At 41.1% G+C, this 26275-nt stretch overlaps 2 protein-coding genes, 1 long non-coding RNA gene and 1 pseudogene across 3 annotated transcripts; 1 reads left to right on the top strand and 3 right to left on the bottom strand.

The window, feature by feature from the left end:
* The first annotated feature begins 25 nt into the window (after positions 1-25).
* LOC133013909 (myelin-associated glycoprotein-like) lies at positions 26-5209 on the top strand. The gene is made up of 9 exons (XM_061080992.1): positions 26-71; positions 267-635; positions 726-1022; positions 1639-1896; positions 1974-2234; positions 3262-3528; positions 3621-3914; positions 3982-4081; positions 4972-5209. Exons 1-9 carry the CDS (start codon positions 26-28, stop codon positions 5207-5209), a joined length of 2130 nt encoding a protein of 709 aa, XP_060936975.1.
* Positions 5210-5622: 413 nt separating this feature from the next.
* On the bottom strand, positions 5623-14882 carry LOC133013656 (B-cell receptor CD22-like). The gene is made up of 15 exons (XM_061080659.1): positions 14847-14882; positions 14040-14112; positions 13539-13946; positions 12812-13090; positions 12002-12286; positions 11414-11701; positions 10429-10704; positions 9821-10087; positions 8872-8953; positions 8717-8780; positions 8486-8625; positions 8218-8266; positions 6838-6932; positions 6682-6751; positions 5623-6570 (listed from the first exon to the last, which is right to left on the bottom strand). Exons 2-15 carry the CDS (start codon positions 14086-14088, stop codon positions 6352-6354), a joined length of 2571 nt encoding a protein of 856 aa, XP_060936642.1. The 5' UTR covers positions 14089-14112; positions 14847-14882; the 3' UTR covers positions 5623-6351.
* Positions 14883-15179: 297 nt separating this feature from the next.
* On the bottom strand, positions 15180-23624 carry LOC133013908 (interferon-inducible GTPase 5-like; annotated as a pseudogene).
* LOC133014687 (uncharacterized) lies at positions 18142-18900 on the bottom strand. The gene is made up of 3 exons (XR_009681473.1): positions 18837-18900; positions 18686-18719; positions 18142-18595 (listed from the first exon to the last, which is right to left on the bottom strand). It is a non-coding gene; the product is annotated as an uncharacterized LOC133014687 (long non-coding RNA).
* Positions 23625-26275: the final 2651 nt, after the last annotated feature.

Below are 26275 nucleotides of genomic sequence, written 5' to 3'. Positions count from 1 at the left end.
GTGTTTTCAGTGTAGGAGCGTCATAATGAAAGGTGCCATAAAGGTTTTCTTCATATGCTGTCTACTCCAAGGTGAGCTATTCTGATAAATGTCGTATTGAATATATGTATAATTCAGGACCTGATTTTGTCCATTTCCGTTTTTTAGCTTATTTTCGATTTCTTTATTTTCTTTCTTAATTCTGCCAGTTTATATTATGTTAGAAGACTTGTGAACTTGTTTGAATTCACCATCACACATTTGTCTTTCTTATTGTGTTCTCTCAGGTAGCTCATGCCAGCCCTGGGCAGCCTTCATGCCTCAGACAGTGGAGGGTCTGAGCGGCTCCTGTGTCCTCGTCTCCTGCAGTTTCAGCTTGCCCCCAGAATGGGATCAACACCTGGATGACTCGTGCAGAGCCATCTGGAAGAGAGGCAGCTGGAGGAGAACACAAGTGTTTGATTCCAGCCTAAACGGAGCAAGTGCAAGCCTGAACGTCCTGCAGGGAAACCTGACGGGGAATCTGCGCGAGAAGGACTGCACCACCATCTTCAACAACCTTCCCTCCAACCACTACGACAACTATTACTTCAGACTGCAGTGTGACAACTCGCTGAAGTTCAACTTTCAAACCAGCGTCCTTATCACCACTCAGGGTTTGTGTAACATCCTGTTTTTCTTGTATATGTAAACCCACATCCTTTGGTTTCTCTTTGGTTTAACCCCTCATCGTCTTTACTTCTCAGATTCATTCCCCAGACCTGCTCTGAATCCATCCAGGCTGGAGGTAGAAGAAGGGACGCCTGTGAGGCTGAACTGCTCCGCTGTCACTCCCTGTCCCGTTCTTCCTCCAGTTTTGACATGGACGCCAAATATAGGTGACGTCGAGGAGAGCATCGACAGTAAATCTGTGACCTCTCTTATGAACTTCACTGCTTCTCACCTTCACAACGGACAGAAGATCTCCTGCAACACCGTCTACAGCCGACAAGCTGGCAACAGCGACCTCCTGTATGAAAAGAGTGTGACCCTGCGTGTTTATTGTAAGTGTGAATTCCCGTTTCTTATTGATGTGTTGGCTGGTATTTAACCTCATACCATTACAACCTAAATGTAAAATGCAAATGTTTTAAAGGAATATAATTTGATATTGAAGAATATATATTTGTTCACTTTGAAGCGTGTCAGAAACATCTAGATGGCCAGTTAGCTTAGCATAGCTTAACATAAACACAAGAAACAATCTTTCTTTGCTTTCAGATTTTGTACAGATTGAGTTCGAAACAGAGTCAGTTATGTCAATAAAAGGCGACCGTTAAGAAGTACTGCAAGGCAGACTAGCCAGATAGCCACTTATTTCCCTGGTAGAGAAGGTGGAGACCAAAAACAGAGTTAAAAATATAGTGAATGTTTTATAAAGGTTTATTAGGAGGCAACAAACAGGAATGAGCTGTGATAATAATTAAACCTTTTTAATCAAGCCCAAAATGTACAAATCAAACTTTGCATCTTCGGGTTTAAAAAGTTGCAACATCATCTTTTCTCAACCATCGACAGAAGATAAACTACCCCCCCAAAAAACACCTTTAAACTAGGTAAAAAAAAGTTGTGTGTATCAGAGCTTACTACAACATTTACATTTTCAAAATTCTCTTCCAGATCCTCCGAACAACACGTCGATCAGTTACCCTTCTCCTGCACAGGAGGGCCGCTCCCTGACTCTGACTTGCAACGCTAACGCAAACCCAGCCGTGGACAGCTACACCTGGTACAAAAAGGATGGAGATCAGGTGTTAGCAGTGGGCTCCCAGAAGAGGCTTTTAACCACAGTCTCAGAAGCAGACAACGCCTTTTTCTGCAAAGTCAGTAACCGATATGGAACCCAGAACTCATCCGTCACTCAGATTGATGTACAGTGTAAGTCAGACTGAAATCATGAAGACAAATATCGCCGATGAAATCCACTGAAACCAGACTTTGCGTTTGTTTTTCAGTTTCTCCCAAGGACACGACGGTGATAGCCGAACCCTCCGGTCCAATACTGGAGGGCAGCTCTGTTTCTCTGTTCTGTCGGAGCCGTGCCAACCCCTCGGTGACCAACTACACCTGGTACAGGGACGACGTCGAGGAAGAGGAGGCCGGAGCGAGCCTGGTTCTGAGCAGCGTCGACCTGAGCCATAGTGGTGATTATCACTGTGAAGCAAAAAATGCCCTCGGAGAAGACGCATCAGCAGCTGTCCATCTGGACATTCAGTGTAAGTTGATTCAACACAGTGAAGATGTTGATTTACAGTGACAGAACAGAGTGTTTCCAGTGTGCTCTAACATGATCAGGAGCCAGGACTCAGTCAGGGAGCGAGACTGTCTGGAGTGTGAACAGTGATGTTTTGTCGTGTTTCGTGACAACCTTCAAATCCTTTCTATGTCAGTGGCCCATGATGACTGAGCTCTGCTGTGAGTCCACATGTGTGCCAGTGTGTTGATTTATGTGTGGAGGATTGTCTGGTTTGTGTCAAGACGTCATTTCCAACCACAGAAAATAAAGGGCTTGTCTCTGTTTAATGAAAAGACAACACTGCTTTATATGGAAGCATTTACATGTGAACCTTTACAGCGTATTCTCAATTCCCAAATCACAGGCAAATCTGAGGCTACGTTCATACGGCAACGTTTTAGTTTGAAAATACAAGTTTTCAGACTAAAACTATTTCTCTGTCCACACATGGGTTTTGGCTGCAGATCAGTTTTTAATCCTCGACCATTCTAATACATCCAACTTCATACTTTATGGCCCAGTAGCTTGATTCCAAATGTGGGGTGTGTTTAATGTTTAAATTCTCTGTGTTTAATGTTTAAATTCCCTTTTTGTGAGGGTTAAACTTATTTAATCATGACCTGAGAAACGTTGTGACCTCCACCAACGACGATATGATTTCACCCCTGTTTGTTTGTTGTTTTTTTTGTTTGTCAGCGGAATGAAGCAAAATCGAAAGAAAGAAATTTCCACAAAACTCGGTGGGATGGGACATGGGCAAAGAGAGAACCTTCATATTTGGCGAAGGCAAAATATGAATGGGTTCTCTCTTTGGAATTCAGTTGTTTTTATTTGTGCTACAGACTGTTTATTGTGGTTTATCAAAAAAGTAAATTTTGTGATAAACAAATGTATAATAGTGACACTCCCTTAAAACCTGATCACAACAACGACAGAACCAGTAATTTGTTGGAGTTAAATCTTGGTTCCGTGGCTGCAGTAGTGACAGACACGCCATGTCTTTTCAGATCCGCCGAAGAACACGTCCGTGCTGGTTGAGCCTTCTGCTCCGGTGCCGGACGGCCGCTCTGTGACCCTGACGTGCACGAGCGTCGCCAATCCAGCAGCGATGAACTTCACCTGGTTCAGAGTGAGAGCGAGACAAAACGAGGTGGTGGGTTCTGAGACAGACTTCACCTTCAATGTGACCAAGCTCTCAGAGGATTACTTTTACTGTGAAGCCCTGAATGTCCACGGAGCTCGATACTCAGAACCTGCCCACATTGAAGTCGCCTGTGAGATTTGTTCATTTTTAATTGCTTGCTGTTATTTTCCCCGAGATGTTGACTGGCTGTGCACAAACATCTAAATCAGTTCTCCCTCTCAGTTGCTCCAGAGATCCTGCCTTCCTCCCGCTGCATCAAGATTTTATCCCAATTCCGCTGCTCCTGTGAGAGCCAGGGGAACCCGCTTCCCTCCCTGGTTTGGGAATTGGCCGGGGAGCCTGTCAATCACTCCGCTGACATTCCGATCAGGGAGGTTACCCTGGGGGGTTTTGGCAAGAGGAGCGTCATCACTCTGTACCATCTGGACAAAGACGTGCCCTCTCTACTCTGCCTCACCATCAACTCTCTGGGCTCTGATAGTTTGGCCTTCAACGTGTCTGCCAGTGAAACTCAGCTAGGTAGAGAGATCTGCAGGATGCTGTCTTCGTATCCGTCTTTTTGCTTTTTGCCTAATTTGCTTCTTTGACTTTCCAGGCTTCCATACTGTGTCTCTGCTGATTGGCTCTGCAGCGGGAGCACTGGGGATGCTGCTGATGTGTGTGCCGCTGTTGCTCTGTTGCAGGTGAGGAACTTGAGAACTTGTCAAACACAGCTGATTTTGAGGTTGCAGCTAGAGTTTCATTCAACATTAATGAGCAAACTGGACTTCCTCTTATAACTGCTCCAGTAAAAACGATCCTGAGAAGAGGAATAATAATTGATTCCACGTATAACACTGATGTTTGTGTTGGTTTTAGGAAAAGGAGAGAAAGCCTGATACTGGTAGACACTTCAGAAAATGTGTTAAGTAATAAGGTGAGTTTCTGTCCTTGCACTATATATAAAAGGTAAATGTCAACAGATTCACTTTCAAGCAAGTGCCACAAGCATTGCATTTAAAGGAAGCAGTTATGTTATGCTTCAATAATTTACTTTTGTTATTATGCTTTTGGGTTGACTCTCTGAGGTTGTCTGAGTTAACCTCAGTAGCATCTTTCACTCGACCCTCTCTGTCTGCACATTGAACTTCTTCATACTCAATGTTTTCAGGTCGTAAATGTTTGCCTTGTGAACGCGATATCTGCGGAACACCTAGAGAAAATAATTTCACATTCTGTGAAAACATTCACTTGGACTGAAGAATTAACAGATTGGATTTTGGTCGCCAAAAGTCAAAGGTCAAGGTCACTGTGACCTCTCAAAGCATATTTTAGCCTCTTGAACGCTACATCATCAGATGTGTTGAGCTTGAATGTCAGAAACAATGAATCACAGTTGTGACTGTTCGAGGAAACAATGTCCTTTCATTGGTGAGTTGGTGCAAAATTAAGTAAGAGCTGTAAATGTTAAGCAGATGTTATTAATCGGACCTAACTGGGTAAAGAGACATTATTTTCTTCTCCTTTATACTGAAGCTACATTGCTTGTCTTCCTATAGACTAGCTCTTCACATCTGGATGTCATTCATGTCAGTAATGCCATTCTTGAGGAGGAAGATGGAGCCTATGTGGACTTTGATAAACTCCAGGTCAGTACAGAGGGAAAGCTCGAGGAGATCACAGGCCTGGACTCCAAGACGACAAATTCTGAAATCTGCTTGCTATCAGAAGAATGCAATGGTGGAAATGCAAAGAAGGAGGAAACAGGTGCAAACACTGAGGAAGATGTTGATGGTCTTACGGGACAGAACAGTGACAAAGTAATGGCTTAACTCTAAAGGAAAACACAGATGAATCTCACCAGGATTCTGGCTGCAAAACAGCGGCAGAACTTTATTGTTCAGCTGTAGAGAAGCTTAGAATTCTGGGTAGAAAAATGTTTTAGAACCCGCAGCAGTGGAGGTAACATCTGCTCTGCATCAGTGATGTCACACAGCTGACACAATATTTTTTTAATACATACAATAGGTAGTTACTAATAATACAGGGTTCACAGCGACTCTTTAACTTGGTGTTTAATCAGCCATAACAATAAATGTTAAACTGTAGCTAAGTACTAAAGATAAAAGCTGCAAGATTTGTTATGCAACTGTTTGTTTTCAATATTTCAATGTGAACTATTGTCTTATGGTGCGGTTCATTTATTAAGTAAAACGCAAAATGAAAACCAAACAGACACAGTGTGTTATCTTCCAAAACACTTTTATTGATATTTGTCATAATATCTTTTATAAACACAAATGTAAATCCTCTTGCACTGAAGTTGGCATTTAATAGCTATAGTCAAAGCAAGTTGTGAAATGGAGCATTTTACGTGTACATGCATTCTTCAGAAACCCTTTCGCGCTGTGACATGTTCACAAATCCCACAATATTGTCAATAAACTTTAAAGTACATAATTGCTTCCAACATATTTCATTTATTTTGAGCTACAGGATATTTACATTTCAGGTGTGTGGGTTTGGATTAAGTTCACAACACTGGAAAGGACAAAAAAAACATTCAGCAATGATTCTCAGCATTTCTTATCTAACTGCATGTCATTTATATATAGAGATTATATAAACATGTATTAATTCAATCATTTTACACTCACATTATTTACATTTTAAGTTTAAGGATTTTAACCATTTATCCCCCACATTTTGCAATGTTCACTTATTTTCCCCAAAACCTTTGTTTAACAGTTTCAAATATTTATCCATTTTAGCTCAGTAATGTAACTTCTGTGCCTTCTTGCTAACTAGTTTTTAAAATACTCCTAATGGCAACACACAGGGTTTTGTTGTAGCTGCATAAGGTTTGTTGAACAGATTACATTACTGTAGATTTACAATTACGACCTATTTTGCTTAACACTTGAACTCTTTAGACTCTCTGTGATGTAAAAAAGCAGGACAAGAACATCTTGGGTCAAATCCTGACGTCAGAGTAGGAACTCTCATCTTCGTCTGAGCTGCTGGAGTCTCTGTTGGTCGCCTGACGTCGGGGCGTCGCTGTGAATCTCACCTCTGAATAGTCAAGCTCCACTTCACCTTCACTTATGTGGTCGTCAAATAGATTTGGAGATGTTGGTGCGCGTGCAGTTGCATTACTAATGTTTTCATAGTCGGGCAGGCTCTCTGGTTCATTCTAGGATGAGAGAGCGGAGGTAGTTTATAGATTATTTGTGCTACAATTTCTGGCTTAAATAGCAAAACTTTTGAGACTGATATAACAAAATGAGACGTCACAGTTCCTGACCTTTTTTACTCGCGTTGGCTTCGACACCATCGCATACACAGAGTCTTCTTCCACCTTTCTTTGCTTGTTCCTTGAAAAACAAATATCAACATGACGTGTGCTGTTCAATGACACCTTTGTTGTTCTGGTATTGTAACGCAAAGATTAAATTCTCACTTTATCTTATTCTTAAAGTGCAGAGAAGTGTAGTTGACAGAATCGTCCTCTGTGTTTCCAGCTTGCTGTCTTGTGGGGTTTTGTGCGGAGGCAGCCTGAGCAGATGCAGACAGAAAACATCAGTGATTATCAAGTAGCAACTGAATCGCTTCATTCATGCTCTCAAATGGATGCTGTACAGGTTGTTTTTTAATTAATGGCCCCAGAATACTGAGATAGAAGTGTACTGATAGACAGCTACTGACAGGGCAAACAGTGAGGCCAGGATATGGAAGATCAAGGTGGGAAAAGCAACAGTGTAGCTCTCCCGCTCACCAAGCCAGGGAAACTTCCTCCCTATCCAAGCTCTACCAACCTTCAAGCAGCCCTGCCTGCAGCAGACTGCTAAAACCTTCTTAGGCAGCGACGCGAGAGCCTGCCATAAACGTCAGCACAAGAGCTGCATTGCAAAGCAGAATCAAAAAAGCAGGAGCCACAAACAAGCAAGACAACTTCACTGGACTTCAAACAGCACATTCTAGGCTGAACAAAGACTGTTAATTCTATTCCATGTGATATTTCTAAGTTTGATTTGCTTGGCTGTGATATTTTGGTTATAAGTTATTTGAAAGTTAATGTTAGTTATGTAATGATCTTCACAGTCTTTCTTTGCTTGCAACTAGCTACTTTCTCTAACCTGGCACCAACACAAACACACACATAATTCCCCAAACTTAAAACACACATGATCTCAGCCACATGGTGTAAACACCAGGGGTTCTTTGTTTTCATCGTGGCCTGCCGCCATTTTGATAGCACACTCATTCACACAGATACATACGTATACAAACACACACACTCACAAACCCATCTATATATTGTAAGTACACCTTTAGTGTTTAGTTTTTTTTATACTTTATTATCTTAATAATAAATATTTTTCTTGAAAAAATAATTGTCTTCATTAATGTTACATAAGGGTGAATTTTGCCAACCTCTAAATTGTCAATAACTCCATATCCTTCAAATTTGCGAGCTGTCTATATGGTAATTTTGGCCATAGTTATTAATTTAATTATTGATTAGATTGATTAGTACTTTCATGAGCCTTAATCAATAGATTAATATTCAAATTTTTGGGTGATAACCAAATGTATTGAATGCCCAAAGACACACGATTTAATGGTGTCATGCTTAATGTATCATATGCACAACAACATAAACTGGTAGTTAAAATCTATCTTGCTAAGACACGGTTCTGACAACAGGCCACCATGACCAGACACTTTGAATTAAACTCTTTTTAATATTCATCTTCTTGAGTTTTATACAAGTCTCCATATATGATTGTTTTAAATTATTGTTTTCTTGTTTAAAGTGTTGTCTCAACCCGGGACTCACCTGGGGCAGATTCAAAATGCTGTAAACAGCGTTGATGTCGGACGGAGGCCTGTGGAATATAAAAGATATATAGGAATAAACATATGCACACAGAGTGAATGAATATTATAAATAACGGCAGACTTTCATTGTGCCATTCAAGTCGGAGGATCTAGAACATAAATGGATGCTTTGACTCCAGCATGAGTAGCAGTCCATGTCTGACTCTGTCCCACACAGTGTTCCTTGTCCTGGGTGGGGACAGTGTGTTGAGTGGGTGTGGTCTTACGTGCTGTCTGGAAGAGGCTGGCGTCGTTGGGCCTCTGGACGCCTCAACTGCTCTGACAAGAGGTCGTCTCTGCTCCTGTAAGGCTCCGCAGAGACATTCTCATACGTCAGACTCCTCCTCCTGGTACCATTACACCAATCCTTCAATTATGCACACACACACAGGATATGTCACTTCTGTCCAGAGGTTTTCAATAGAGAAGTAGAATGGCTAAAACAAATGTCTAATCACCAAAAAACCGAATAAGGATGTTCTGTTTGTTGTTCCTTGTTGAATAGATTTTTTCTTCCTGTATCTGAAAACATAGAGGGACATGATAGGGTTACACGTGCCAGACCATCTCTGAAATGTATTTATTTAATGAAATGCACTTCTTATTCATTCACCTTAATACTACGACGATTAAAATGATGAACATCAGGACAAATAGAGCAAGAAGGGGGAACTTCAGGATATGCAGATAGTTTCCTGTTGTTAAAAGAGAGAGAGCATCAAATAGACACTGAGTTGTGAACATGTAGAATTAATTTCAACTTCGATGTGCAGAGATATGTTTCACATTGAACTAGAAATACTATTCTGCAGTTGTTTACCTCCACCAACCAAGATTCTGATGAGGCCACTGTGACCTTTGAACAAAGATATCTAATCACTTCACATCTTTGAGTACTCATTGAAAATTTGTCATAGAAAATTTAAATTTTTGACTTTCAAGAGGCTAAAAAACGTGTATTGTGAGACCACTGTGACCTTGACCTTTGACCTTTTGCTACCAAATCAAATCAGTTAGAAGAAGAAGAAGAAGAAGAAGAAGAAGATACACTTTATTAATCCCACACACATGCACAAACATGCACAAACACACTCATGCATTGGGGAAATTAGTCCTCTGCATTTCACCCATCTGGTGCAGGACACACTGCAGAGCAGAGCAGTGGGCTGCCAGGTACGGCGCCCGGGGAGCAGATGTTGGGGGAGTAAGGTGCCTTGCTCAGGGGCACTAGACAGGGTAGGGAGAAGAGTCCTTTTTGAACTTTGGACAGGTCCAGGTTCGTTACACCATCCAGACAAGTTTCCGACGAACCGTGGAGTCGAACCAGCATCGAACCAGAGACCCCTTCTCTGCCAGTAGTCCAAGTTTTCTGCCACTAGTCCACCGCCTCTCCAAGTTACTCCTTGAGTCTAATTGTCTGTTTGTGCCAAGTGTGAAAGGATTCCCTCAAGGCGTTACGGGGATATTGCTCCAAATTTGTATCATTTCAACCCTGAATCAAACCTCCCACATGTCTCCTGAGCAATAAAACACACAGTTATAAGGACTTGAAATCCACTCACGTTCAAATAGATGGACGGGATCAGACGAACGTTGATCTACTTCATTTTGTGCGATGCAGTAGTAGACTCCTGGCTGGTCTGAGTACACTGTGTGGTTTTGATACTTTGACACAAGTTCATCCTTTTCCTCTCCCTGACTCTTCCTGTACCATGAGTAGTGTTGGACTGGGGGAAAGCTGTGACTGAAGCAGCTCAGCATCACGGAGCTCCTCCCATCAAGCTCCTGCTTCTCTGCCGACTTCGTGATGTTTGTGTGTTTTGGAGAAACTAGCCAGGAAATTCAGGAGAAAAGACAACGTCATTTTCTGAACATCATCAAAGATCGAAACATGAATAACACAACAAAAGAAGAGACATTATTGCTGCTCTTTAAAGCCAGACTGAGAAGAATGTGAAACTTGTTATCGTACCAGTTAATGGGGATTAAAACAATAAAAGATTAAACAGACTGTTTTAGATTCACCTGGTGAAACTCTCAATTATTTTCTCAGCAATTTCTTCTTTTTTGGAACCTGCACATCTGATCAGTATTTACTTTATACGCAGTTATGTAGAATATATCCTCCTTGTTTATCCATTCACCATCACAAGTGCATCATTCTACTCACATTTGACTTTAACCTCAGCTGGCTGTGACTTTCCACTTCCAATGTCATTGGTGGCTTCACAGCTGTACAGTCCACTGTCAGAGGGACTGGCTGAATTCACCGTGAAGGTCTGAGTCTGAGTCTGTTGGACGATTTCCTCTCTCCCATCAGTTGTCTTCCTCCAGGTGACAGAGCTCACTGGTCGGTTGGACTCAGCAGAACAGCTCAGTGTCAACGACACATTTTCATTCACCTCAAAACCAGGATTGGCTTGAACTTTCACATGTTTGGGACTGTCTGCAGTAACCAAAAATATAGAAAACAGAGAACTGTCAGATTTAACCACTGTCAAATATATTGGTCTTTATAATATAGAATGACCCTGAAGAATATATGTTTTTTATTTCATCAGGGTGTAAATCAAGGTAAGTTTGAAGATAGTGGACTAGGGAGCACAACAACATGCAAACCTGTGAAAACAATACATTGCATTACACAATTACACCATATTATATTACCAAATTATACTATAAGAAAACGTACAACTGCTTAAAGTCACAAGGCTTCAATTTAATAGAATTAAACTTTACTCTGGTGGAAGAATTATAGAGATTTAAGTAAAAGTAGAAATATCGCAGTAAAAAGTACTTCATTACAATTATAGGCCTTGAATTCATTATTTAAATAAGCAGCACAGTAGTTTATCAGGAGTATTCATTAAGTGGCAGAGTGGCACCACGTAACATTACTGGATCATTATTATTGATATTTTATAGATTTAATTACTTTCTATAGGGTCCGGTAGTTTATTTATATTTTCTAAGTTTTACAGTTTTTAATCAAACAGACACATTAACATTAGGTCATTAATTTCTCAGGTGCTATTGTTTCAACTGCGAGAAATAATAGTTAATAGAAAAATACATGTGAAAAGCTACTTCTGCATTGATATATTTTTTAAAGGAAGATTCGGTTGAAAAAAAACAGCCGCAGCTGAAACACTCACATTTCACCACCAACTCCTTCTTCTTGCTGTCTTTTGAGCCCTCAGTGTTCTGGGCACGACAGAAGTACAAGCCAGCGTCGGCTGAAGTCACATTAAACTTGTGGGAGAGAGAGTTGATGGGTCGTGAATTCAGATTATTTTCAGGGATGTTTAAAGACTGATTATTTGTGTTGGTCTTCATCAAGGTGAGAGTTGACTGTGGGAAACTTTCAACAGTGCAGCTTACGGTGGTGGTCTGACCTTCTGTGACCTCAGACCTCATAGACAGTATAGGTTCAGTGGGCGGGTCTGTAGAGAGGAAGCCGAATCTTCATTAAAGAAGGAACATTATGATTTAATTGTTTTTCTTCCCTCTAGTCTGTGTTACATAAGTTTATTGTAAATGTAAAAGTTCTGCAGAGCAAAAATAAAAAATAAATCAGTGGTAAAGGGAGCTTTACCACTGTTGGCTAGTGGCTAATCGGCACGCCCCCTAATGAAAGTAATTTAAAGCGAGAGCAGAGGCTGACATTTCACACACAAGCTGGAAGCAGATGACCAAATTATTAGAATGCACGTTAAAATCACTGGAAACATCAAAGTACTTACACAGTACTTGTATGCACACTGGTTGACTCTCATCCCCTCCACCAATGAGGTTTGAGGCGCTGCAGCTGTAACAATCTTCATCTGCTCTTTGTATTGTTAATCTCAGCTCTCGTCTGTTTGTGTTCTTCAACCGTGAGTCAGTTTGTTGATTTTTGCTTCGGTACCAGGAGTAAGTCGTCGGGGCAGGATTGGCTTCGGTGACACAGGTAAACGTGAGAGAACGACCAACTTTCACTTGTGTATCAGAAGAGCCACTGACAGAAATGCTCGACTTCCTCGGCTTATCTGAAAAAAGGACCCAAGTGAAAAGACCTTTATCTCAACAACAGGTGAATCTGAAACAGAAGATTCTTTAAGGTTAATTCACAACCCAGATAGCACACGGATGTGGGCCACTTCAGGCAATGATCCGGCACTTCTGGTTTTCTCGTGGCCCAGGACAAATCTGGACCAAGACACTTGCTATGTGAGTGACGCTCCACTAAGAATGTAATATTGTGAATACTATAAGGAAGATTTTAGTTCAGAATTCAAATTAAATCAACACGCAAATGTGAAAGTGGTCAAATTACTGAAAATCACAGACACACCACAAGTTGATGTGGATTTAAACAGAGCAGCCTGGTGACACTGGTGGACATTTGAGGGTTGTGGGAGGATTGAGCCAATCCCCAGCTGACTCTGGCTCTGAGAGGTCGCCAGCGTGTCACAGGGCCGACATCCAGAGACACATATCCATAATGATAGTCATAACAGCATCGTGTAATACTTAAAAGGCAGAACATCAATAAAATGAATTCATCAACTTACATTCAACAGTGACTGTAATATTCTGGATCAAATATTTGTCCGTGTTGTCCTGTGTTTGGCATGAAAACACCCTCCCGTCATCCTGCCTGCTGGCTGTAAAGCTGAAGGTGGTTCTTTCCTTATCCTGATGAGAGCCTGTGACCTGTGTCCGGTCGATCTGAGTCGCATCTTGAATGTGAGGTGTTGAAGGACATGAACTTGAAGTGGAGCATGAGAGTGTGACCACGTCGGACTCCACCACGGCAGCTGGTTCCTCAAAAGTGAGCGGGCATCGGTTTACTGAGAATATGAAAGCAAGAGAAATGTGATGATGCGTCTACACAACAGCTAAATTCTAATTGAACAGTGTCAATGTGAAGACGTTATTTTAATAGAAACATTGATTTTTAAAGGTGTAGCGGACTTGACCATCGACTAAAAACTGAAGCCAAAGTGTCTAGATCGCCACCTCGTGCCTGACTGCGGTATAAATCTCACCTCTTTAATTTTAGTGAATGGGAAATGGACCAAACTAAAAAGTCAAAATACACATCAACAAAAATTATGTCAAAGATGGAATCTGTAGTTTTTATCACTGGTGTATTTTCAAATGTGAATTTTCACGTACGTTTGCTTATTAATTAATCAATTTCATTATTCGGGGAAGGAAGGACACATTTGTCCACTAATTGTAATGTTATGTTTATTCTGAAATGTATTTTAATATTCCGATTTTTATTATACATACCGGTAACGTTGAGGGTCACTTCTTTAGATGACCATTTATCCCCCCGAACAAATCTCAAAGAATAATTTCCGCTGTCACTGGTTCTCAGGTCACAGATCAAAATACTGCACAGTGGCTTCGGCTCGGTAGAGTAACTATTCTTCCAACGTAAAGATGCGGAACCGATGTATTTGACTCTGTTTGCAAAGTCAGGACTGACCGGACGTGTCAAGTTGTTTGTGCTGTAAATGACAGTGGATGTATAGTCATTTTTGACCCATTGTCTATCTTTCATCCAAAACCAGTATGCATCACGATCATCAACATCTCTTGTGACTTGGCATTTAATTTCAATGCAGGATCCCTCAGTAGCTGGCAGCCCACCAGGTTCTAGTTCAAAGGGACTTTTAGGGTCACTTGTAGAAACATCTGTCGGTGAAAACACAAGTGGAGAAGTCAGTTAATCTTTAATTCAAATGTTGGAAAAACATTGTTTTCAAAGTGGAGAGATAAAATCCTTACGTTTCATTAGGGCCAGAAAAACCAACCACGTGACTGTCTGAGCCTCCATCTCACATGGGACTACAACTGGATTCTGAAACAAATTAAAAATTAAAAGTGGATAAAACATCATATGATCACAGAACTTTTTCTTTTTACTGTAAAACGTGTGATCAAAGTTCTTTTTCAGCTTGTCTCACAATTTCCTTCTTCCTCTTTCCATTTCTTTTACTGACAGTTAGAGTTATCTTTGTTTTGTTCCTCATTTCAAGATTGGCTGTGAACTTGTGGTTGGAAAACACAAAAGTCACCTCTACGAAGAATTTGTCATTTATTAAAGGAAAATGAATGTAATTATTTAAAAATTGCATTTGACACTATTTGTTCAAATAACTTTTATTCAAAGATACCCCAGAACACATATAAAATATTTTGACTGCAAACATTTATACAATATTTATTACACTTTAACATTTGAACCTTTTAGTCTGAAATATAATGTTTAAAAAGTCATTTCCGGCTCTTTGGATTCATCTCAGTCTTCAGGGAGCTACGACGTCTGAAACTGATGTTTGAGTTTTCATTTGGAAAAAAGTATTTCAACTGAATGGAAGAAAAGGGGTTTTAAATTATTATTATTATCATTATTAATATTTTTTAGTGATCTGGATTCAAATTTTACAATGAAAAAAATCTTCTTGTTTTATCCACAAAAAGTACAGTTTGTAATCAGTGTATATACTTTAAATAAAACTTCTGAAACACTATATTTTACTTTAGTAGATTAACATTATGAGGAGATAAATAACCATAGAAGCTTGTTCTTACCTCAGAGGACACACTTGTATCAGTCTGTCACACACAGCCTCACTCTGAGAATGAGACTTTACAGAAAAGGGAAGTTTTCACACTTGAACTAAAACCTTAAAAAAATGTATTTGCATACCCTGTCATGTAAACCAGAAAACAGCTTCTTGAAGGTGTGATGATTAAGTGATGGGGTTGGCAGCTTCACAGTATCTGCACTCAGATGCACTTCCTCCCACTTCCTCTTTTTGTTTTTGTTTGTGGTGAAGTCTTGTTAACAGGCACAGAGAAGTTTTCAGTACTTAATAGTTATTTTCAAAATGTATGCTCAAAAAGTATTCACAGTTTCTCTATTTAAAACTTCATCTAACAATGTGAAAAAGTATCGAAAGGGTTTGTGGAGAGTTGAATAAACATAAAAGTGCAGGTGAACAACACGTAAACAGAAAACATCGCACACAGAGAAAAGCATTTCGCTCCCCCTCCTCGAGAGCTGCAGCCACGATCTTCACGGCATCAGCCGCCATTTCATCAATGGCGCCGTTCAGAGCTTGCAGCATGGTGGTGAAGGAGCGGCTTCACTTCCCCTTTGGTAACCTCCCCTGACAGCACACAGGTCCGCAGCCCTTTAAGTCTCGGGGGTTCCACGCCTCGCTGTCGGGCCAGTCGTTCGACTGATTCATCATCCAGGCACAGAGATAAATGTGCTTTCGTCAGGATCCGCACCGCTACACTCGAGTCCACCATAGAAGCCACCAGGGGGACGGGAATGGCAGACATCCCACCAGATAGCGAGGCCGCGGCCCATACCAGAGCTTTGAAGGCCTCCTTTTTCTGTGTGACCAGGGCTGAGGTGAGCGTCGGGAGAGCCAAGAGAAGGGCTTGGGCTCGGATCTCTGGAAGGTCTTTGCCCAAGTCGTCCAACAGACCAGGGAAGTCAGACTTCTCCAGGGTGGAGGGTCTGACCACGTAGACTTTAGGCTGCGTCACACCCTGTAACCTTAGTGTTTCCAGACTGACTTTCCTCTTCTCTTCCAGGCTCTTCTCTGGATCTCCCACCGAAGCTAAGAGAACCCAGTACACCGTTTGTCTCTGCAGTGAGCGGGCTTCCAAGAACACCTGCACACTGTTGGGATGGGGCGTATGTCAATCAATCAATCAATCAAATTTTATTTGTATAGCCCACATTCACAAATAACAATTCGTCTCATAGGGCTTTAACATGGTGTGACATCCTCTGTCCTTAACCCTCAACAAGAGTAAGGAAAAACTACTAAAAACCCTTTTAACAGGTAAAAATATGTAGAAACCTCAGAGAGACACATGTGAGGATCCGTCTCCCAGGACGGACAGAAGTGCAGTAGATGTCAAATGTAGGAAAACATCATCGGGATTAAAGTTTTTTAGCAGCATCGATGAGGGTAAACATTTTTGAAGGATAGCTTCAATACTATATGTCAAGCAGTCCTGCTGCAATCATAGTCTCTGGTCAGCAGCCAGCAAGATCACGATCAGCATCAGGATGGGATCCACTATAGTCCACAGTCATTGTCCACTGCCGGCAGTTAGGATCCGTCATCAGCCGCCACCTCGGTCGTGGTCCACCACCATCCGATGCCAACGCGACAAAGGATCCTCCATTACCACTACGATCAGCTGGCACGATACAGAATCCACCAAACTGGATCCACCATTGCGACCTCTGACGCGCGATCCACAATCATAATCCATGGTGCGGCCACAGCTGTGGCCCTGCATCTGCGGGGGATAAGGCACAGAAACTCTGGGAAAGGGGTCAAGTTAGTAACATGTACAGATGAGATAAGAATTACTTAGATGTGATAAGTATGGAGAAGAGGAAGGAGAAGCAGGAAAGAGAAGCTTTGTGTGTCATGTGTCAATGTGTGAATGCCATGAAGACAGCGTTGTAGCGGAGGAATTTAACGCTATCCATGTATCCCTCAGGTTTGAATGGGGAGGTGTCGGGCACAGGCGGAAGTCAGGGTGTTTAGGGTCAGGGTAGCCTGCCACGTCCTCTGAGGCCACGGAGGGTCAAAGCAGGAGCAATAATATATTAATTTCATATTCTTAAGCAGTACTGTTAGTGGTGGAAAGTAAACATGTAAATATTCTCCAGAACTGTGCGTTTCTTTTTTTTTAATTACACTTCCTCTCTACAACTTATGACCCTTCACATGTCTTTAGTTGTTCAGGAGAGCATGACCCAGACAAATACCTTCAACTGAAGTAACTTAATTAGCTCCATGCAGGTCTGGACCTCGGTATTATTTAAAAATGTGTGTATGTGGGCGGTGGGTGAGTGAGTAGGAGGTGGAGTGGATCATCTTCTGGTAAATATACAAGGTAACGTAGTGTTAACGTCTCCAGCTCGACCTCCAGACCGGAGTCGGTGAAGTACAGGGGAGATGTCTGTTCTCCTTTCGGGCTGAAGCCGCTTCTCACTTCAGGTTCACACCCTTCACTTTCTGCAGCAGTAGAGAAATAACAGAGGACACTTCTTCTTGCCTGGAGAAGCTTTTTATTTCCCAACACACTGGAACTTCCACTGTTCATCTTTATACTTTCTCCTCTCTCCTCATATACTTTTTCGTTTAGGGCATGTACTCTTTGAACAGGTGCTTGGGCAAAAGTAAAGACAAGTAATGAGAAAAAAGGATGAAAGAAACATAAGAAAGAACAAAAAACTGAGTGAAATAAAGTGATATTTAGGATTGTTAGATAATGAAGTAATAAGTTTAGTGCAGAGAACATTTTTTTAATACGTTGACAAATTCCCCCGAATAACTACAGCTTTATGAAATTCCCCAGGCTCTAGCATCCCCCAGGGGTAGCATTTAAAAGTACACTGAGGCCATCTACATGCATTCTCTCTCTCTCTCTCTCTCTCTCTCTCTCTCTCTCTCTCTCTCTCTCTCTCTCTCTCTCTCTCTCTCTCTCTCTCTCTCTCTCTCTCTCTCTCCCAGAGCTTACGTGGATGCACAGTTTGAGACACGTTTCTATAGTTTAAATACAAAATGATGCAAACTCAAACACAATGGTAAGTCATTGACGCTGTTGTCATTGATGCTGTTGTTGTAAGTTCGTCATTTGTTCCAACATATTTCATTTTATTTTGAGCTACAGGATATTTACATTTCAGGTGTGTGGGTTTGGATTAAGTTGGATTGAGGATTAACACTGGAAAGCACAAAAAAAACATTCAGCAGTGATTCTCAGCATTTCTTATCTAACTGCATGTCATTTATATATAGAGATGATATAAAAAGTTATTAATACAATAATTTTACAATCACATTATATACATTTAAGTTGCAAAAGAAGGATTTCAACCGTTTATCCCTCACATTTTGCTATGTTCCCTATTTTCACCAAAACCTTTAATTAACAGTTTCAAATATTTATCCATTTAAGCTCAGTAATGTAACTTCTGTACCTTCTTGATAACTAGTATTAAAATACTCCTAATGGCAACATGCAGGGTTTTGTTGTAGCTGCAAAAGGTTTGTTGACCAGATTACATTACTGTAGATTTACAGCTACGACCTATTTTAATTAACACATGAACTCTTCAGACTCTCAGTGATGAGTTATTGTGAATATAAACTTCCTCAGGCCCGAGGTAGCTGTAAAAAGCAGGACGAGAACATCTCGGGTCAAATCCTGACATCAGAGTATTAACTCTCATCTTGGTGTGAGCTGCTGGAGTCTCTGTTGGTCGTCTGACGTCGGGGCGTCGCTGTGAATCTCACCTGTGGAAAGTTCAGCTCTACTTCACCTTCACTGGTGTGGTTGTCAAATAGATTTGGAGATGTTAGTGCACGTGCTGTTGCATTACTCACGTCATCATAGTCCCGTAGGCTCTCTGGTTTAATTCTAGGATGAGAGCGGAGGAAGTTTATAGATTATTTGTGTGAGAATTTCTGGAATAAATTCAACTAATAGCAAAACATAGAGTCTTATATAACAAAATGAGAGGTCCCGGTTCCTGACCTTTTTAACTCGCGTTGGGTTGGACACCTTCGCATAGACAGAGTCATCTTCCATCTTTGTTTCCTTGTTACTTGAATAATAAATATAAACATGACGTGAGCTGTTCAATAACACCTTTGTTGTTCTGTTATTTTATCACACAGATTGAATTCTCACTTTATCTTATTCTTAAAGACCAGAGAAGCGTAGGTGACAGAATCCTCTTCGGTGTTTTCATCTTGCTGTCTTGTGGGGTTTTGTGCAGAGGCAGCCTGAGCAAAAAACCTCAGTGATTATCAAGCAGCAACTGAATCGCTTCATTCATGCTCTAACAATCTATTGTGCTAAGACAAGGTACTTACAACAATCCACCATTACCAGACACTTTGAATTAAACTATTTTTAATACAAAAATCTTCTTGAGTTTTACTCAAGTCTCCATTGTTTTAATTCAATATTTTCTAGTTTAAAGTGTTGTCTCAACCCGGGACTCACCTGGGGCAGTTTCAAAATGCTGTAAACAACGTTGTAGTCGGTCGGAGGCCTGTGGTATTCATTTCTGGAGGATCTAGAAAATAAATGGATGCTTTGACTCCAGCATGAGCAGCAGCCCATGTCTGACTCTGTCCCACACAGTGATCCTTGTCCTGGGTGGGGACAGTGTGTTGAGTGGGTGTGGTCTTACGTGCTGTCTGGAAGAGGCTGGCGTCGTTGGGCCACTACGCGCCTCAACTGCTCTGTCAAGAGGTCGTCTCTGGTCCTGAGAGGCACCGCAGAGACATTCTCATTCGTCAGACTCCTCCTCCTGGTACCATTACACCGACCCTTTAATTATGCCACACACACAAACACACACACACAAACACACACACACACACACACACACACACACACACACACACACACACACACACACACACACACACACACACACACACACATACACAGGATATGTCACTTCTGTCCGGAGGTTTTCAATAAAGAAGTAGAATGGCATAACCACATGTTTCATCACCAGAAAATCAAATAAGAATGTTCTGTTTGTTGTTCCTTGTTGAATAGATTTTTTCTTCCTGAATCTGAAAACATAGAGGGACATAATGTGGTTACACATGCCGGACAATCTCTGAAATGTATTTATTTAATCAAATGCACTTCTTATTCATTCACCTTAAAACTACGATTATTAAAATGAAAATCATCAGGACAAACAGAGCAGGAACGATGAACTTCAGGATGTGCAGAGAGTTTTCTGTGGCTAAAAGAGAGAGAGCATCATCATCACCCTTGGCTACCAAAATCAAATTAGTTGTTCCTTGAGTCTAATTGTGTGTTTGTGCGGAGGACGTAGGACCCTGGACGGACGGACAACCAGAAAACATGATCTGATATAAACCTCCCACATGTCTCCTGAGCAATAAAACACAGTTTTAAGGCCTTGAAATTCACTCACGTTCAAATAGATGGACGGGATCAGACGAACGTTGATCTACTTCATTTTCTGCGACGCAGTAGTAGACTCCTGACTGGTTTGAGTACACTGTGTGGTTTTGATGCTCTGACACAAGTTCATGCTTTTCCTCTCCCTGACTCTTCCTGTACCATGAGTAGTGTTGGACTGGGGGAAAGCTGTGACTGAAACAGCTCAGCATCACGGAGCTCCTCCCATCAAGCTCCTGCTTCTCTGCCGACTCTGTGATGTTTGTGTGTTTTGGAGAAACTAGCCGGGAAATTCAGGAGAAAAGACAAAGTCATTTTCTGAACATCATCAAAGATCAAACATGAATAACACAACAAATGAAGTGACATTTTTGCTGCTCTTTAAAGCCAGACTGAGAAGAATGGTAAACTTTAAATGGGAGGATAAAACAGACTGGCTTTAGATTCACCTAGTGTCCTCCTTGTTTATCCATTCACCATCACAAGTGCATCATTCTACTCACATCTGACTTTAACCTCAGCTGGCTGTGACTTTACACTTCCAATGTCATTGGTGGCTTCACAGCTGTACAGTCCACTGTCAGAGGGACTGGCTGAATTCACCCTGAAGGTCTGAGTCTGAGTCTGTTGGATGATTTCCTCTCTCCCAACAGTCGTCTTCCTCCAGGTGACAGAGCTCACTGGTGGGTTGGACTCGGCAGAACAGCTCAGTGTCAACGACACATTTTCCCTCACATCAAGACCAGGATTGGCTTTTACCTTCACATTTTTGGGATTGTCTGCAGTAACCAAAAATATTGAAAACAGAGAACTGTCAGATTTAACCACTGTCCAATATAATGGTCTTTATAATATAGAATGACTATGAATAATATATGTTTTTTATTTAATCTGGGTGGAATTGAAAGTAAGTTTGTAGATAGTGGACTATTTTAAATAAGGGAGCACAATAACATACAAACCTGTGAAAACAATACGTTGTTTTTCTTCCCTCTAGTCTGTGTTAAATAGGTTTTTTGTAAATGTAAAAGTTCTGCTGAACAAAAAATTCAACAATCATTAGTAAAGGGAGTTCCTCTCGTGAAGTTCCTAAACTCCTCATCAGCAGATAATCCCGGATGTTAAAAATATCCCATAACTGCATCATGCTCACCTAGTGGCTTATCGCCCCCCCCCCCCCCCCAATGAAAATAATTAAAAGCGAGAGTAGAGCCTGACATTTCACACACAAGCTGGAAGCAGATGACCAAAGTATTTATATTCATGTAAAAATCACTAGAAACATCATAGTACTTACACAGTACTTGTATGCACACTGGTTGACTCTTATCCCCTCCACCAATGAGGTTTGAGGCGCTGCAGCTGTAACAAGCTTCATCTGCTCTTTGTATTGTTAAACTCAGCCTCGGTCTGTTTGTGTTCTTCCACCAAGAGTCAGTTCGTTGATTTCTGCTGCGGTACCAGGAGTAAGTCGTCGGGGCAGGATTGGCATCGGTGTCACAGGTTAACGTGAGAGAACCACCAACTCTCACTTGGTTATCAGAAGAGCCACTGACAGAAATGCTCGTCTTCCTCGGCTTATCTGGAAAAAGGACCAAAGTGAAATGATCTTTATCTCAACAACAGGTGAATCTAAAACAGAAGATTCTTTCAGGTTAATTCACAACCCAGATAGCACACGGATGTGGGCCACTTCAGGCAATGATCCGGCACTTCTGGTCTTCTCGTGGCCCAGGACAAGTCTGGACCAAGACACTTGCTATGTGAGTGACGGTCCACTGAGAATGTAATATTGTGAATACTATGCAGAAGATGGTAGTTCAGAATTCAAATTAAATCAATACATACAAAGTTGGGGGACAAAGCTTTTGAAACAAGGGCCCTGAGGCTCTGAAACAGCCTGAACGAGGACATACAGCAGAATGAGTCAGGAGTTGAAAAAATACTTTTATCTTACTTCATTCACTAATGTTACGTAGGTCTAGTTTTTATTATTTAATTTATTATTTCATGACAGATTTTTTAATTGTTTTTTAAATTTATATTCTTATTTCGATGTGTTTTTACTCTTTTTGTTATTTGGGAAGCACTTTGTAACGTTGTTTTGAGAAGTGATATTTAAATATATCAAGTTATGACAACAGGCCACTTTAGTCATGTTGAAATAGACGTTTTCAGTTTAAAGAAATGTTGGATACGTTTAATGAATGAATTAATTTACACCATCTTTAAAAGAACCCTGCGGTGTGTGATGGAAATCTGGAAATACAAGAGGCTGGAACACCATATTTGTCTTTGTTTATTTAATAAGGGGATTTCTGCAGAAAGGATCAACATAGAGTCACAAGGATCTCAGAGTGAAGATGCAGGACAGTCAAATGTAAGGATCTTATATAGTTGAAACAAATATCAAGAAAACTAGAAAGGAAGTGGCGCTCCAGCAACAGTGTTGAAAATCTCCTAGACTGGAAGAGTAGTGTTAAAGCATACAAAAAGGCTTTCCACAAAGCAAGAGCTGCCTACTATTCAAAACTAATAGAAGAGAATAAAAACAACCCCAGGTTTCTCTTCAGCACTGTAGCCAGGCTGACAGAGAGTCACACCTCCACCGAACCCAGTATTTCTCGATCACTAAATAGCAATATCTTTATGACCATTTTTAATGATAAAATTCTATTAGATATAAAATAAACATCTCCTGCCCTCAATTGGCACTAATACACTCCCAACAACAGAGATCTCAGAAACGGCTGAGAATCCTTCCCATTATTTAGACAGCTTCTCTTTGATCACCCGTGATCAGTTTACCAAAATAATCTCAGGTTCTAAACCAACAACCTGTATCTTAGATCCCATTCCTACAAAATTACTTAAAGAAATTCTGCCCCTAATTGATAGTTTGTCTCTTAACACAATCAATCTGTCATTATCATCAGGTTATGTACCACAGTCTTTTAAAGTAGCTGTAATCAAACCCCTACTCAAAAAAACCACCCTAGACCCAGAGGTTTTAGCCAATTACAGGCCAATATCTAATCTCCCCTTCCTGTCTAAAATCTTAGAAAAAGTTGTAGCCAATCAGCTATGTGAGTTTCTCCAGGAAAATAATATATATGAAGACTTTCAGTCAGGGTTTAGAGCCAATCACAGCACAGAGACAGCCTTGGCAAAAGTCACTAATGACCTTCTAATAGCTTCAGATCAGGGACTTGTGTCTGTCCTCGTTCTGTTAGATCTCAATGCAGCATTCCATACAATTGACCATCACATTTTATTACAGAGACTGTAATAAAATGTGATGGTCCCAATTCATGCAAATTAATGATGAGTCATCTGTGCGCACCACAGTTAACCATGGTGTTCCACAGGGCTCTGTGCTCGGCCCAATTTTATTCTCATTATATATGCTTCCACTAGGAAACATTATCAGGACACACTTGGTAAATTTCCACTGCTATGCGGATGACACCCAGTTATACTTGTCAATAAAACCTGAACAAAGTAATCAATTAACTAAACTTCGAGCATGTCTCAAGGACAAAAAAACCTGGATGACCCGCAATTTTCTTTTATTAAACTCAGATAAAACAGAGGTTATAATACTTGGCCCCAAACACCTTAGAGCAGTGGTTCTCAAACTTTTTCTGTCATGCCCCACTTTGGGTCTAAAATATTTTTCATTCCCCACCCGCTCCCCCGCCCCAACGAAATGGGCCAAGTTTAACATGTGTATTTGCATAACATACACATGAACATTAAATCCACATTACTTTCATGAATTTCTGACAAACAACTTTTTGTGACATTTGTCGCTTCATTCAAAAAATAGTGCCATAACTTTGCTTAAATTCAACATAATTGAAGTTCTTTTGGTGACATTTAGTACTACATTCCTCCATCAGTCTGTACTTTTTCAATAATAGAGAAAAAATGAATTCAATTAAAATCACTTTGTTACAAAGATGATAAAGCTCAACCAAAAAGAACAAATGCATGTGACTGGGGTGTAATGTTTCTAAGTGTCTTCTTAATTTGTTTGGTCTCATAGAGTTTTCACTTTTCAGACATAAAATACACACTGGTCTCTCCTCATGTCCTACCACATTGACTGTGAACCCAAGAGCAAGACAGGTTTCATCGTACTTTCTTTTCAACTTGGTTTTTGAACACTGTCTCTGGTTTGTCCCTGACCGTCTGATATTCAGAATGTGGGTAGTCAGAGAGGTCCTGAACACAGGCATATCAGTCTGACTCTGGAATTATTGATTGATTATTAAGTCTTTTTATAGTACTTTGAAATATCCAGAAATTACCTACTTGAAGCTACAAATGTGTGACTTTTATTTATTAAAATCTCTTCATTGATACAGTAAAAATGCTTTTCATAAAAATGACACAGGTAAGACGATATATACTTCTTCTGAATATAATCCAATACATTTTACTTTCAATTATGCATTTTTTATAGGCTCCATGTTAACAGTTTATTTTGAAAACCGGACGTAGGCCCACATGTGTTCTTCCTCTAACTTCGAGTACTCAGCGGCCGTTCCCGGTCTGGGCGTTTTGGATGCGTTTACCATAAATGTCAGTATATGAGTGCAGTAGAATTTCTGTGTCAGCTGATTTGACCACAGAGACGCGAGTGTCGGCTGGCATGACCGCAGTCGGCTGCTTCACGTGAACGATGCTCTCCACTGTGTGTGTCTCTGAGCGAGTGAGTGGGGGCGGGGCGGAGCCCCGGGGCCTGAGCGTGTGCGCGACGTGCACAACACTGCACAGGGAGCCGCTGCAGAGGGGCTGAAGCCGCGGGCTGCCGACCACTGGCTACGGCGAAAGAGCGATTTGTTTACTGCTCCGCCGTTAAAGAGATGCAGACGTCAAAACATTAGTTCGGCTATAATATTAGTTCCGCCTCACATTTCCTCCTCCCGGTCGCGCGCCCCACCTGTTATGCCTCGGCGCCCCACAGGTGGGGCGCGCCACACAGTTTGAGAATCACTGCCTTAGAGAAACATTATCTAATGATATAGCTGCGCTAGACGACATTGCCCTTACTTCCAATGAAACAGTGAGGAACTTGGGAATGATCTTTGATCTTCCTATATCCTTTAATTGTCACTTAAAACAAATTTCTAGGACGGCCTTTTTCCACTTGCGTAATATCTCAAAAATCAGATATGTCCTTTCGCAAAAAGATTCAGAAAAACTAGTCCACGCCTTTGTTACATCGAGACTGGACTATTGTAATTCATTATTATCAGGCTCCAGCAGTAAGTCGTTAAAGACTCTGCAGCTTGTACAAAATGCCGCAGCACGTGTCCTGACGAGAACCAAGAAAAGAGAGCACATTTCTCCAGTATTAGCATCGCTACACTGGCTTCCAGTTAAATCTAGAATAGAATTAAAAATTCTCCTCCTCACCTTCAAGGCCCTTAATATTATGGCGCCTTTTTACCTTAAAGAGTCGTTAGTATCATATCAACCCTCTAGAGCACTCCGATCCCAGAACTCAGGTTTACTTGTCGTCCCTAAAGTCTCTAAAAGTAGAGTAGGAGCCAGAGCTTTCAGCCATCAAGCCCCACTCCTGTGGAATAATCTCTCACTTTCAGTTCGGGAGTCGGACACCATCTGTTCATTTAAGAGTAGACTCAAAACCTTCCTTTTTGATAAAGCTTATAGTTAGAGCTAATTAGTGCGGCAGAGCGTAACTTGTTTATTTTCTAAAATAGGAAGCGTTTAGTTAAAAAAGGCACAAAGGTATTGATGTCTGATCTACTGAGTGGGCCACATGGTTTTCATCGTACTACCATACAAACCAGTAGCCAGTCAGATTTACCTTGAGCCTCAGTGTAGCCTGAAGTTCGGCCTGTATCATAGTATCATTGATTACATGGCAAAAAACCTTAATGACGCTAAGGCGCAAAGGGAATGCGCAAATGACACACGGAGCCTCTCTTTCCAGCTTCTCCTTCCTCTTCTCCATCCCTATCCCCCTTCCCCGGAATCCCTTTGCTTTA

This window comes from Limanda limanda, chromosome 11 (assembly GCF_963576545.1).
Source record: "Limanda limanda chromosome 11, fLimLim1.1, whole genome shotgun sequence".
NCBI classification, from domain to species: domain Eukaryota; kingdom Metazoa; phylum Chordata; class Actinopteri; order Pleuronectiformes; family Pleuronectidae; genus Limanda; species Limanda limanda.
Note: the sequence above shows the minus strand (reverse complement) of the source record. Positions and strands in the feature narration are given on the sequence as shown.